The sequence below is a fragment of the Moschus berezovskii genome, chromosome 21, assembly GCF_049115385.1.
Source record: "Moschus berezovskii isolate FMDL1 chromosome 21, NW_MosBer_1.0, whole genome shotgun sequence".
Lineage (NCBI taxonomy): Eukaryota > Metazoa > Chordata > Mammalia > Artiodactyla > Moschidae > Moschus > Moschus berezovskii.
This window is the reverse complement of record NC_142480.1, coordinates 44969451-44984192: the sequence shown is the minus strand read 5'-3', so window position 1 is coordinate 44984192 and position 14742 is coordinate 44969451. Positions and strand designations below refer to the sequence as shown.

General features: G+C 40.0%; 2 protein-coding genes across 7 annotated transcripts in view; one reads left to right on the top strand and one right to left on the bottom strand.

The window, feature by feature from the left end:
- Nucleotides 1-5137, top strand: part of HDGFL3 (HDGF like 3) — a 76498-nt gene extending 71361 nt beyond the window's left edge. Inside the window, exon 6 of the mRNA XM_055417930.2 lies at nt 315-5137. Within this exon, the coding sequence (XP_055273905.1) occupies nt 315-320 (6 nt within the window). The 3' untranslated portion in view covers nt 321-5137. The remainder of the gene's footprint in view (nt 1-314) is intronic.
- The window catches only part of TM6SF1 (transmembrane 6 superfamily member 1), a 57093-nt gene that overhangs the window by 24761 nt on the left and 17590 nt on the right, over nt 1-14742 (bottom strand). The window contains exons 7-11 of one of the 6 annotated variants that reach the window (XM_088829594.1): nt 13220-13324; nt 11475-11567; nt 11161-11280; nt 9210-9329; nt 2910-3129 (exon numbers count right to left, since the gene is read on the bottom strand). In XM_088829594.1, coding sequence (XP_088685720.1) covers nt 2938-3129; nt 9210-9329; nt 11161-11280; nt 11475-11567; nt 13220-13324 — 630 coding nt within the window. In that variant the 3' untranslated portion in view covers nt 2910-2937. The other 5 variants (XM_055417924.2, XM_055417925.2, XM_055417919.2 and 2 more) reach the window with 5 other exon arrangements.

Below are 14742 nucleotides of genomic sequence, written 5' to 3'. Positions count from 1 at the left end.
CTCCATTTTCCCCTTAACTTTCTGTATCCCACCAATGCATTCTCCTGGAGTTTTACAGAGTGCACGCTACTTCACTGTGTCCTGCCAGACAATAGACAAAGTTTACACTAAAAATACCCTAGTTTTTCCTTTAGCTTTTTGCACTGATTGGTATAAAGCAAACCCTTAGAGACTATTCTTGCTAAGAATTGTTAATGCTACAATGCAGATTGGAATCTCAGAAAATCCAGGTATATACTATAAAAATGTGGATAGCTTATATTGTTAATATCCAAAATCATCTAAAGGCTTGTTTTCTTTGTGTTTTTTTCCAGACCTAACTACCATAATGAATGCTGCATACTAAGAAAACCACAAGAAGGTTATATGTTTGGTTGTCCAATATTCTCGGATTTGATATGAACCAACACATAGTCCTTGTTGTCATTGACAGAACCCCAGTTTGTATGTACATTATTCACATTCCTCTCTGATGTGTTTGGGGGAAAAAAAAGACATTTTAGCCTTTTTTAAGGTTATTGACTTAATTTCATGTTATTTGGTTGCATGAAGTTGCCCTTAACCACTAAGGATTATCAAGATTTTTGCACAAGCTCATACAAGTCTAGGATCCTTTATCAAGGCAGTTACATTCATCACTCTTCTGCCTTTTACTCCACTATCACCAAACACTCAGTTAAATATAAATTAGCATTTTTTTTAAAGACCACTCAACATAATGCTTAAGGGATTTCTTCTCTGTGACAGAACCCAGGAACCAATTCCTAGATACATAATGTTGGCATATTGAAGGTGAACTTAAAATTGTCCTTCAGTTTTGAGGCCATGTGTAAAGTTGAATCATACTGTAAAATACCTATTCTGTATTAGAAATAGCTAGTTGACAACTTATACTTCTCAAAACTCATGTTGTTACGTACACAAACTCAGTTTCTATATGTGAAGTTAAGTGAGTCTTTTGTGTTACTCCAAGATAAAAGCAATGATTTATTTTCTCCCAATGCCAATACAATTTGAGCTAATCACTCAAGCTGGATACTTTACATTTTAAAGCTGGACTCAGCAGTAGCCCTATGGGAAGTAAGACAAAGCATTGACTTTTAAATATAGACTTTTAAACGATCTGTTGTTTTCTTTTGGAATTAGAATTAGAATAGTTAATACTCATCCACAAACCATTATTATGTGTACATTATTGTTGCAATTGTGATAATAGAAAATTTTATTTATTTTTATGCCAACTTATATTGTGAGAACACATTTAGTCAGTTTGGGTTTTATCAATCCTGTTATGCTTGTCCTTGGAACATCTTTCGCGTATTCGAGGTTTGTAGTTGAAAAGTTTACTGTAAAAAAAAAATGAAAAACAAAAAAATGTATTGTTTTTACAGAATAAATTTATTGGAATGTGTACTGGGAGTAAGAGTTGAGGTTGTAAACAACTAAGTTAGTGTAATTTGGCTTCATATATGTAATGTGAGGTATTAATGTAATTCATATATTAAAGCAAAAATTGTTAACAGCAAGCTGATAAGAGAATCAAGTGCAGGTGAGGCTTTTTCTTTTCTTTTTTTAAACACTCTGGGTTTTAGGACTTGTGTTTGTTTTTTTTTTTTTAACACTGGGGGGTAGGGAGAGGAACTGGCTACATGACTGCTTGCATAACTATGTTACTTACCAGTTCAGTGGACCCCTAAATTCACACTGGACATTATCCATGCACTGATCTGGACACCATTTTCTTTTAGGTTTTCTTATTTTGGTGACAAGCTTAGTAAATAGCATGAAGGAAAAAATGTGAGTAGCTCTGAAAGCTTAGGGCCATTAGTGATGATGCTGGTGATAATGGGAGTGGTGATGATGGCACCTGAGGGCATAAGAGTACAGATCCACTTACCACTCCTGGGCACTGAGGAGGCCGCTGTGTTTTGGGTTTGTTTCTCTCATTTAGCAAATACTGATTTTCCTCTATTATACTCAACTCACGCTTCCACATGATGAACAGTTCATTTAAAAGAGAGTAGGAATGCCAGTCCAGTTCTTTGTCCTTACAAGGTACTTTTTAATTTTGAATATTTTAATTTAAAATCAAGGAAATTTAATTAATTCATCAACAGTCCTCTTCATCGCTCACACTAAAACATAAGGAGAATGTAGATGACATTTCGAATTGGAACGTATAACTGACAGATTTTTAAAACAAAAAAGCTAAAGACCACAGAACTTTTCTGAAAAAGAAAATACACAAAATGTTTCAAATTTAATAAGATTTGTCTTCATAAAAGGCCAAAAATAATTTATTAAAAATATATACAGAAACAGAAATATTTCCAGTCACCAGTAAAATAAAGTTAATAATAGTTATAGATCCCTTCTTAACTGTTTAGACTCAATAAAAAATTTCAATGAAAGCACTTTTTGAAACAGCAGTGAATAATTCACTTTCCTTGGGAAAACACTTTTCAAACAACATTTTTAAATGTTCTGATAATTTGTCTTTTATACTGAGGTTGATCATAAAGCATATACATCTTATATGCAAAAATATTTCTCCAATCTGTATTTGCTAGTTTGAAGTTTTTAATATGCATAGGCCATTTTCACTTTCTAATAGTTTCTTTTTCATGTTCATTATTATAGGAGCTAAATTGTAATTTTTCACACTTATATTTAATATATGCAAACAGAATATTGAGATAGGTGGTTGTTTATTCACAAATACCTTGAAATGTATTTCTTTAAACAGACTTTCTGAATAACTTCAACTTTCCTTCAAAAAAAGATTCACCCACATAATTCCTATGATACAGAGTACAGAGCAAGAATTGATGTATTCGTAAATGTTCCTGTAGGAGAAGAGAGTGGAATGGGACCAGATAGAGGTACCAAGATAGCAAAAGTCAGTCATCTGGAGAGAAAGAACATAAAACAATGTTTTTATTCAACTTTTTCATCTGCCTTTGTTTTTATGAAGAATTCGGGTCTGTAGATACAGCGATAGGCCAGGAGCTGGGGGAGAACTCCATATGCTATGTTTAGGGCTAAAAAAATGATTTTCGCTTCTTCAGGGACTCTGTAGACATAAGCAGTTCTAGCATGAAGAGAAGCACCGATGTGAGAAAACTGAGCCTGTCATGTTAAAAAAAAAGGGGGGGTGGGGTAAGCATGAGTTCTGTGTTCAGTTGGACACACAATGTGTTCCCAATGGTCTATTCAGACCACGCTCCTGTGCTCTCAAAACCAGATTTTCAAACAATCCAGAATCCTCAATATCTCATTGAACTTGGGGTCAGTCTTGATATAACCAGATTCAAATAAAGTAAGCCTTCTTAAGCATGTCCTTATCAGGCTAACTGATTTTTAACCCATCTAGTGCCCACCCCGCCCAGCCCCATACCAAACAGTAGTGGCTCAGTTTACAAAAGAAAAATCTGAATAAAATCTGCCTTGTTCTGATTTGCATTCTGGAGATATCCTATATAGGAACTCAGCTGCGGCTCACACAATGTGTTCTAGTAAAAATGAAGCAAGTACAGAGATTAGACAGCTGAAATATTTTTAGCATAGCTATTTAAAGAGAAGCACTGAAAACCTCAGCTTCATTTATATCAATTCTTTCACCTACTCCTTGGAGCAAGAGCTCAAAGCCCTTCATTATGCATTTTGCTTGTTTTTTTTACTTGTATATTTGTTTTTCATGCAACCTAAAAAATACTAAGGGTTGTTTTATAAGATAAGGTGAGGGTACAGATTTGTTCGCTCTTTTATAGAATGGCAAATGTACACACAGGCAACTTTTTCACATCAAATTATTGAGACGTCCAGCTTGTCAGCATAAGCTGAATTTACAAAACAGAAAGGCAAGCACTTCCCACTGGTACTTAGATACCTGCTCAGAACATAACATTCCAGAACATGCCGGTTGGCCTTTTTTGATACTTTTCATAAGCACAGGTGAAAATTGTATTAGAAAAAGGCTTCTGTGAAAGTATTTGCTCAGGATCCTTGTATCATTACAAAATGCAGCCCTGGAGTCTTTATTCATATCATAACTGAAACTCAAGATATACATGAATAAAGGATTGGGAATTTAAATGTAGTAAGTGGTGACTTACTAGTTTATCAGGTTCAGAGCAAAGAGACAAAATATAAAAGGACAGATAATCATGAGAATGAAAATGAAATAACTTGCTTTAAATACGTATAAGTTATCTTACATTTCCTTCCATATGAAATCAGTTTATCCTGCTAAGTGGTTAACAGAACAAAAGTGTTACTTAGCACCTGACTTTATGACAAGAAAAGGACAAGTTTTCATAAAGCAGTATGTATTCAGATGGTATCAGTAAGAGGCATTTTAACAGGTTACATTTTTACAAAATTCCTGATATATCCCGGGGGTTTCTGGTAGTCTTGTTCTTCTCTGGAGATAGGCATTAAATTAGCATGAATGGTGTGTTCCCAAGGACAAAGGCCAGTGCCGAGGCAGGAATCATCTGCCTGGTGATCTGTGAACCACTGAGAGGGCTTTAGCCTCAAACACACCACCCCCAGGGCAGATGCCCAAACACAACCCACCGAATGCTAAGCACTTCATCTCTGGGCTTGGAAAACAAAAGAGTTAAGGGCCTTTGAGAGGCTGCCCTGAGGACCTGCTCTTGTGGACATTCTAAGAACCCCCAATAGGAACTTGGCCCCCGTCACTATTTTTTTTCCCCAGGGCCAATTTTGAATAAAAATATTTTCCTGAATATATAACCAGACTTTTTCTTCTGGACTAGGTGCCAGATTTGACCCCTGATTTTCAGAAATATGCATTTGGTATCTATCTTTTCAGACTTACATATATCTCAGAAATCAAATTTGGGGAAATGGAAACCACAGTTTAAGAGAATAATATGAGCAGTCATGCCTACTTGCATAGGGAACCAGCTTAAAAAGTCTAATATCATAGGCTCTTTTCCTGCACTGACCAGTGCAGTTAATACCTCATTTTCACAAACAGCAAACTCATGGGAACATTAAAAAATGATCATGTCCTTTAGATTAGATTGTAAGCCCACCGGGCAGGTACTGTGTCTGAATTTTTGTGTGGCACCTCTCACATTGTTAGAGCTCAATAAACGTTCAACAGTAATGGTCTTGTGACTGTCAAAATACAAAAAGCTTCTACAAGGCATTTCTCTATTTTTATACCTGTTTTAGTAGGCCTTTTGCTTCAGAATTATTTAATAAGGGGCAGAGGTGATCGAACCCAGGTCTCCTACAGGCAGATCCTTTACTGTCTGAGCCGCCAGGGAAGCCCAAGATGATTGCATTTCTAGTTAAAAGAGGTATGTAATTGAGAGAGAAGGCCTGAGGCCAGTCTTCTGCAGTTTCTGGTACTGCTTATAGTTCTGACGGTGTTATTTAGAGTGGCCTCACCTCTACCTGAGTGAGCAACCCAACCACAGCTTCCTCTCAAAACATATGGTGTCTGGTTTCCGGGATGCTGAAGTTTCAAAAGACACTCAGTCTCGCTTGAGAAGGGTTCCCTTTGAAGTACACAGCTGAGAAGGGGCTGCACTGAGCTTCCTGGTTATGTTCCCACCAGCACCCAAGACCTCCTTAGAACAGGGCCTGGAGAGCTCAACCGAGCACCCTGCTAGCATCTGGTGACCCGGTGACCTTATTGCTACTGAACTGACTTGTGGCCAGGATCACAGGTACTAAGTTACGGGTCCTAGAAATTCCTCCAGAATTCAGTGATAGGTTGAGCACCTCATCATTTTTCCTAAACTTCATTCTAATCATTTTTTACCTTAATTAATAGATTATGATTTTTAAAGAATGAATGGTTGGGATGGAAAATGAGGCAATAAATGCAAAAAAAGGCTTAATTTTAATAGCTCTTGTTTTCTTACAGAGACAACCTGGAAAGAATTTGAATAAAAATCCCAATCTTAGTTCCAGAAGAGAGAACTGAGTTTTGTGTGTCCATGTAAATATTGTAGGCAAAAATGAATGTGAATGTGGGGACAACAACCAGGCTATTTGGCTGATACTGTATAAGTAGCTAATCGAGAACCTTGTTACTGTTTCTTAGGGTTTTCTGAACACCATAGTCCTGGGGTTAAGAACACTGAATCTGGAAACAGTCTGAAAGTGTCAAATCCCAATTCCACCAAAAACCATCAATGTGACCTTGTGTTAGGTATGTAACTGTCTCTGGCTCCTTGCCTGAAAAGCAAGGTAATAATGGAGCCCGCCTCATAGGATTGTTATACAGGTTTAATGGCTTGATCTTTTGTCAGGTGCTTAGGACAGTGCCAAGCACATGGAGTTCTTCCACAGACAGACACAAAACCCAGCTGAAATGCTTGTTCGTGAGCTGGCACCCTACTTGGTTGAAAACCCAGGCACATTGTTTTTAGATTCCCTTGCTGATCTTTTGACAATGCCAAGACTGCATGTCTCCACCAAAGGATAAGAAGCATGTAAAGACAATAAATCCAAACTCTAGTTTTAATACTAAATGAGGATGTTTAGAGGTGAATCAACATCAGAAGCAAATCATTAAAATGAGATTTGTAATTAGTATACCAATTACTCGTGTTCTTTCTAAACCTTTAGTCTCAGATGTTTCTTAAAGGTTTCCATAAAGGAAAAAACTTCAAGAATTTGCCTCCCAGTAGAGTCGACTCTGGACAACCAAGTTACTCACAGATAAGCCTCCAGACCCTTTTGTGAGACAGTACATGGCACCTGAATAGACAGGGGCCGAGGGAGTCTGAACCCAGTGGGAAGGGTCATGCGTTGCCTCTATGGTTGCAGCCTGCTTGCTGAATGGCACAGCAGGCAGGCTCCCAGCCACACCCACTGGGAATATGTCCCACAGCTGCTTCCAGTTTCTCTGATGTTTAGGTAACTATACACAACATACAGAGCTACAGATTCACATATCTTCTGAGAAACACAAGGCATTTCTCGAAACTTTCACTGGGGATCTTCTAACAACAGCATTAATGAATGCAACAAAGAGGCCCACAGCTTTTGATGTGCCAGGCACTGCTCTACACCCTCTGCAGAGATTACCTCATGTAAGTAATCCTGAGGAAGGTACTATTACTTACAGAAGAGGAAGCAAGAGGTTCAGTAACCAAGGTCACTGAACTCATCAGTGACAGAGAGCTGAACCAGTCTGCCTCCAGAGCTCGCGTTCTTAACCATATTAACTACATCTTTTCAGTGATATTTCAGAAGAAAGAAATTCTTCCACTGATAGAAATTGCTAATGAGTAGATCTAAGCAGCCTGTAATAAAGTTCATATGAGTTTACAAAATATCTTAAAGGAAAACCCAAGTGAACTTTTTGGCCAACTCAGTACTTTTCAAATTAGACTTGAAACTAATTTTACATGGAAAGAGACTTGAGTTATGAATAAGTCCCCAGTGGGATTCTTTGGTCCCAAATGTGTCCTGGTTTCACTGTATTTTTACTTTAGCTCTTGATTTATCTGATTTCTGAAGGCAGCAGACTTGGTAGATTCCTAAATGGTCTGAAACGAGGGCCCTCATAACTACTAGCCATGTCTTCTGTTGACTTCTACTGACCTAGAAGCTTTTCAAAGATTTTTTCTTAAGTCACAGGTTCTTGGGAGTTCACTAGATCTTCCGGTAAAAGCAGATTTTTATAAACTTGGTGGGATCATGAATCCGTAAAGCTTCTAAATCAGGAGTGGTAGTTTTTGCAAGATATAATTGTGCCAGTCAAGCCTATGAAGAGTGCTTCTATGAAGAGTGTGTCAAATGTCCTCTCACAGTGAGAATTCATTTCATAAACAAGTATTTGCCAAGCAGAAAACAAATCACACAATGGTAATTCAGCATTCTCATTGTCTTCACTGTCTTGCTGCAGTATGATTTCTAGGTCTTCCTGAGGCCAAATGCTCTGAATAGGTAGATGTTACAGCACAGCTAGGAGCTATGGGTATGTCAGACACATGATTCTCAGGTTACCCCTGTTCTGCTGGTTGGGAGAAACATCCTTCTGACACCTGTAGGATCCAGTCCACAGCCTCAGGCTACCTTTACAAATCCGTTGGTGAGGGATGAGCCCAAAGATTTCTACAAGGCCTGGTGTATGGCTGAAACCACCACTGCCACTGCTGTTTGCTCTGCGCTCCACACTGCCTTTCCCAGGACTTCTGCTGGAGTCATGGGCTTCCCTGGTGGTTCAGTCAGTAAAGATCATGCCTGCAATACAGGAGACCTGGGTTCGATCCCTGGGTCGGGAAGATCCCCTGGAGAAGGGAATGGCAACCCACTCCAGTATTCTTGCCTGGGAAATCCATGGACAGAGGAACCTGGTGGGCTACAGTCTATGGGTTCACAATGAGTCGGAGATGACCTGGTGACTAAACCACCACCACCATGTGCTAGAGTCCCAGGTTCCTGTCTGCCAGTTCAGCATAGCTAGCAGGTACAGTGTGGGGCTGGTCTTAACTTACAGATTGAAGCACCTGTTCACTCCAGGCTCTGTCCATCCTAAGTCTCCTGACTGCTGACCCCATTCATGACTAGGCCTTGGCCAAGGGCTTCCTACCTAGTTCTCTGGTTGTCTCCTGAGACCTGACCAGGTCCAGGACTTGGCCTCACTCCTACCAGCCCCCTGGCTGGTGACACTCAGTGTTCCCGCATCAGGGCCTGGTGTGGGGCAGACCAGGGGATACGGCATGCAGAGGAAGTCAGCCTCAGCAGGCAAAGCACACGGGCAGTGAGTAGACAGTACACCCCGAACAATCTAATCAAGGGACCAGTAAGAGCTCGAGGAGGCCCTCAGTACCCTCTAACTGCTGCACACTCCAGCATTTAAAGGCTTCCTCAGTCTTTTCAAATCTATTCAGCCCACAAAGCCCAGAGCTCAGGTGTCACTGCCTTCTACCCCCAGCAGGTCCTCTGCCTCATCCATGCCATGTACAAAGCCCTACTCTATGCTGTAGGACGCTGGAGCTTAATTCACTATTTGCAAGAGGAGAGGGACAGCACAGTGGGGAAGATTATGGGCTCTGGGGCCACATGGGATTATGAATTCCTCTTTTGCCACTTAGTAATGTTGTGACCTTAGGCAAGTAACAACTAGCCTGAGTTCCACTTGCTTATCTTTAAGTGAGGCTTTAAAAAAAAAAAAAAAAAAAACTTGCCGAGACGATGCTCTGTGTTCAGCACACAGTTTCTTCCTCGGAGGCACACAGGAAGACCACATTTATCAGCTTCCTTTGCAGCTGGGTCCATGCCAGGCCTGACTTTTGAAAACATCCCACATGATCTTTGCACAAGCATACATAAAACTTGAGTAGTTGCTCCTCCAGCAGAGCATACAGCCTGCCTTTGCACAAGTAGGTGAGTAGAACACTTAGCATGGCTTGCCTTGCATGAAGCAAGGTAATGAGAGCCCAGACTACAAGGGAGCTGTAAAAAAAAAAAAAAAGTGGCAGATTTGCAGACTTCCCTAGTAGTCAAATGGTTAAGTCTGTGCTTCCAATGCAGGGGGCACAGGTTTGATCCCTGATTGGGGAACTAAGATCCCACATGCTGCATGGCCAAAAGAAACAAAGTGGTAGGTTTGAGAATTACTCTGGAACGGGAACTAACCAGAGCTAGTAATGGGCTACAGATAGAGGATGAAGGATTAGGAAGTGTGAAGAATTACTCCAAGTGTTTAACCTGAGCTGCTAGATGCCACGAAGGACTACTTACAGAGATGGGGGAAGTGGAAGAAAAGTGGGCAGGACCAGGAGTCCTATCTTAGACATAAATCTGAGATGTCAGAGACTCAAGAATTAAATACAGGAGTCGAAACAGTCTGAGCTAAAGATAGAAATTTGAAAGCCATCACCTTGTAGTGGATATTAAAAGATATGGAAATAAAGACCCAAAAACCAAGACCTGAGAAATAGAGTAATTCAGAGGTCTGCAAGGAGGGCAAATACTAGTTCTCTTTCCTTGTGTCCTCCAAGGAAAGGACAGGAACCATGACTGGATACTGCATCAACCTATTTGAGCTCTAATTCTGTAATTAAGAAGCACCTCAGATTGGAAAGATTGAGCCCAGTGTATTAACCTATAAATGCCATTACCATTTTTAAACTCTGAATTCCAGTGTGCCTTTTTGCCAGCAGAATTATTATGCCATGGATATCATTAACCGTATATGCTGAGAGCTTCCAGATAAACCTCATTATTAGGCCTGCTTAAAAAGAGCAAGACAAAGATAATGATTCTAAAAGATGAGTTCATCTGGGTTTTATTTATGCATTCATGCCAAGTTCCTTCAGTAATGTCCAACTCTGCAACCCAATGGACTGTAGACCTCCAGGCTCCTCTGTCCATGGGATCCAGGCAAAGAATACTGGAGTGGGTTGCCATGCCCTCCTCCAGGGGATAGTCCCAATCCAGAGATCCAACCAGCATCTCCTATACCTCCTGCACTGGCAAGCAGGTTCCTTACCACTAGTGTCACCTGGGAAGCCCTTTTTTTTTTTTTTAAATAGTAGGGAAAAAGTAATTTTCTTCCTTGTTTCTAACATCAGTTGGTTTAATAGGTTATCTTATAAAACTATGCTTTGTATGATGCTTCCATCGATAATTTCACTTCCAGTTCCATGAAGTGAGTGTTCACTGAACACCTACTCTAGGCCAGAGGCCTCGCTGAGTAGCAGAAGGGAGGAATGGAATGACAGGCCCTGTTTTCCAGGAGCTGAACTTTGTTAAAAACCAGTTTCCCTGGTCCTGTGTAGGATAAGATAGTGGACTTCCGAAACCTTAAATGCAGATAGACATCTTAAAGATAACGGCTCTCAATTCTCTTTTAGTAACCGTGGTGCTCAGAGACTGAAACAGCACTAGAACATGGCACTGCTACTCGCTGGGTACGTGACCTTGAACAAATCATTTAATCCTGCTCGCTCAGTTTCCTCATCTGTATGACTGGATGGCGCACCTACCAGATAGTTAATTTTGAGATTTAAATAATGCAGAAACATCTTCTAAATAACTGTCAAGCAAAGGGGACGACATATCTAATAACTATTTCCTTCTCTAACACACAGGGCAGAGGTATTTTTTTTAGATGCCCAACAATGACAGCCAAATCTCCAGTAAACAGCATATTCTCAGTACCTGAGCTAGACCTCCAGCATGTATCAGGGTTATATCGGGCATCCAGAAGCATCCAGGAACCACCAAGCCATAAAGTGCGATCACAAAGTAAGGGACGGAATAGAACAGATACGCCAGCATCTGCACAGAACAGAGAAATAATGCCATCAGTAAATGGCAGTTAACCTAGCCTGATGAAAAGCACACACACACCAGAAAAATTAACATTTTCAGCTGAGAAAAATGTTAACTCCTCTTTCCTACATGGTATCACATTTTCCTATTCTTGAAGAAAATTAGTTGTAGAAAAACCTTAGGCTTCACAACCACCTGACCTGGATTTTAGGATAAGCAGCAGGATCCTTTAGGTATGGCTCCTGAAATTGCGTATATAATCGGCAGAGCTCAGCTGGGCAATCCAAGGCAATCTAAGAACAAAAATGAGTTCATTATAAGAGACAGTCACATCTGGTCCTTAGGTTTGCTGATAAGGCTAAATGTGCCAAGTCACAAGCTGCTTTCTATGTAACAAAAGCTACTTCAGAAGCTCATCAGTAAAAGGGAGAAAATAAATATTCTACAGATTAAAGAGATCAAGTAGAGGATACCATTGGAGAAGGAAATGGAAACATTCTCTGTACCTGGGGATCTTTCTCATGTTCAGTTTAAACGTCTAAGTTTGGCTAACCAAAGCACAGCTTGTTTTAAATGATCAGCTTCCCTTTTCCCAGGAATAACTAACCAACTAGTCCCTGCAGGAAGAATCGTACATTTCTATACCAGATTCATCTTAACTATGCTGAGTCTGCTCTAACTCACCTCCCTAAGGCACCACTCCTGGTGTCCCTAGCTGTAAATGTTGTCTCACCTAAGTAACACGTGTGAACACATCAGTGGCGGAGTTGGTTAAAATGGACCCCAACCTTAAAGCCCCACCTCCAGGGCACACACTTTACCCATGTTTTTCTCATGTGCACAGGGGCATGGAGATGGCTGTGCAAGAAAACCCTTGCAGCTCATTTTTATTCTCCTTTACATCCTTTCCCCAGGCCACTCCTACCAGCTGACTCTGTTCCAGGAAGTTTTTGACGATCCACAGAGGGAGACAGCTCTGAGGACTACTCACCCTGACCTACCAGTCGTACAGGCCCCTTACAGCCCAAGGACCCCAAAACAATGAATCAACTGCATCAGTTTACATTTACCATTCTGCCCCCCAGCAGGCTGCAGTGCCAGCAGGCTTCGAACAGTAATTGTCATTGCAGCTGAATATAATCAACCATATAATTCTGGCTGCTCAAATTTAATGCTACTGAGGATAAACCATGAAACTGGGATACTCTGAAGGACCCCTGATCAATAAAAATAAAGCAGTCACTTACTGAGTACTTTTTAGGTATAAGGCCTTCTGCAAGTGTCTGATGTGCCTTATCATTTAATCTTCAAACAATGCTCTAAGGTAGGTACTCTTATTTTATAGAGGAAGAAACTGAGGATCAGAGAGGTTAAGTGATGTTTCCGAGACCACACAGCTAGGAAACAGCTAGGAGTCTGACAGCTTACTCTGATACCCTGTCCTCAATCCCATCTCCCTGCTCCTGAGAACACATGGATGCTCTGTGCCAGCTTGATTAGAGTCTTAAGTCACCACCCTTAACATTTCAATCAGAAACATCAAACGAATGAGAGGAATGGCTAATTTTTCAGGAGCCTTAAAATAAAGATTAATTGGAGAGCTTGATCTGAGAACTTCAAGAAGATGGCATGAAACAGCCCAGAAGGGACCACCTTTTGGGAGGAGAGGTTTGGGGTGAGGGTAGGAGGGTAGCAGGAAGCAGGTCCAGGCCTCTAGGTTCTAATTTGTTGTTTAGTTGCTCAGTCGTGTCTGACATTTTTGCAACCCCATGGCCTGTAGCCCTCCAGGCTCCTCTGTCCATGGGATTTCCCAGGCAAGAATACTGGACTGGTTGTCATTTTCTTCTCCACTAGGCTCTAATAGGAAGTATGTTTTGTTAGTGCCATGGAAAATCTGATTAAAAAGTTTTTTTTTTTTTATGTTATTGTGGTCCCTTATGCTTACCAAGCCTCTAAACACGCAAAATCCAGTCGCCAGAAGGAGACATAAAACCAACATTAAATCAAAAGGTCTTCTCAGCAGGTCTTTTGCTTGGACCTCTTGAATGACCTAAAATAGAGTTGGTAACTGATGAGGTGCCAAAGAATAATCTGAGATCTACTGAAACAAAGATACCATGATAAGAGAATTTCCAAGATTCAAAACCACTAACAAGGTAATTTAGGAAAATAATTCCTCTCCCCGAGTCTTGGTTCCTCATCAGTGAAATGAGGAGATTGGGTCTGGTGATCTTGAAGGGCCCTTCTGGTTCTATGAGGCCACATTTTTTTAAATAGCATTTTTATGATCTTAAGTGTAAAATAAACCAGTAACCCAACATACTACTATTAACACTTGTTGTATTTTCCAGTCACAAATACATCGTTTTATATGTATATATATATATATAATATATACTATATATATATATATACTACATATATATATATATAATACTACATGTGTAAGTATAATATATAGTCTACATTTATTTTTTCACAGTTAGGACTTAACGTATAAACAACTTTGCATTTGTTTTTTCACCTCTCACTACCTAGAAGTACTTAACCACATTGTTAAAAGTTCTTCTAAAACTTACTAACACATGGTAGTGCCATTGTTGGATATTTAGGCATTTTCACTGTTTATACTTAATGCAATTACGAGCAACTTTGTACATAAATCTTTGACAGAATCTCTGATGATTTTCTTAGGATACGGCCCTCAAAGTAGAATTACTAAGGTTAAAAAGTTAAATTTGTTAACGCTGATAACATTGCCAAATGGCTTTGCTGAGTGATTCTGAATCTGTATTTGTATCAGCACTGTATGACTGCCTGTTTCTCCCTGGCCATCACTGTGTTTTAACACTTTTTAAATAATTAATAGTCTGTGTGTCTTACAACATGAACAGTACAGATATGCTAGCCTGGAGCCATCAGAGTCAGTGAAGCAAGGAGGAAGGCTGTGGTTTCTTGTTGTTTAGTCACTAAGTCGTGTCTGACTCTTTGTGACCCCGTGGACTATAGCCCACCAGGCTCCTCTGTCCACGTGATTCTCCAGGCAAGAATACTGGAGTGGGTTGCCATTTCCTCCTCCAGGGAATTTTCCCAACCCAAGAATCAAACCTACATCTCCTGCATTGTAGGCAGATTCTTTGCCGCTGAGCCACTGGGGAAGCCCTTAAAGATATGGTTACTGTCTGCTTGTTTTTTTAACCACCACCTCATTCCTCAAAAGGGTATAAGGGGGCACCAGTTATCAACGTGCCAAGCTGAGTTTACATGGCATGTGTCTAAACATTCACAAATGAAGTGTTTGTAAATTAAAATGTATTTTAATGAATTCTATTGTAAGTCTTTTTATAAAATGAAGAATCATCTGATTATCTCTAGTAACTCATATTTTCATGTATCAATTTTGCTTAAGGATCTAATTAATACCTATGAAAGGAAGAGAGACTTAGAAAGATGTCACTGGCTTAGAAC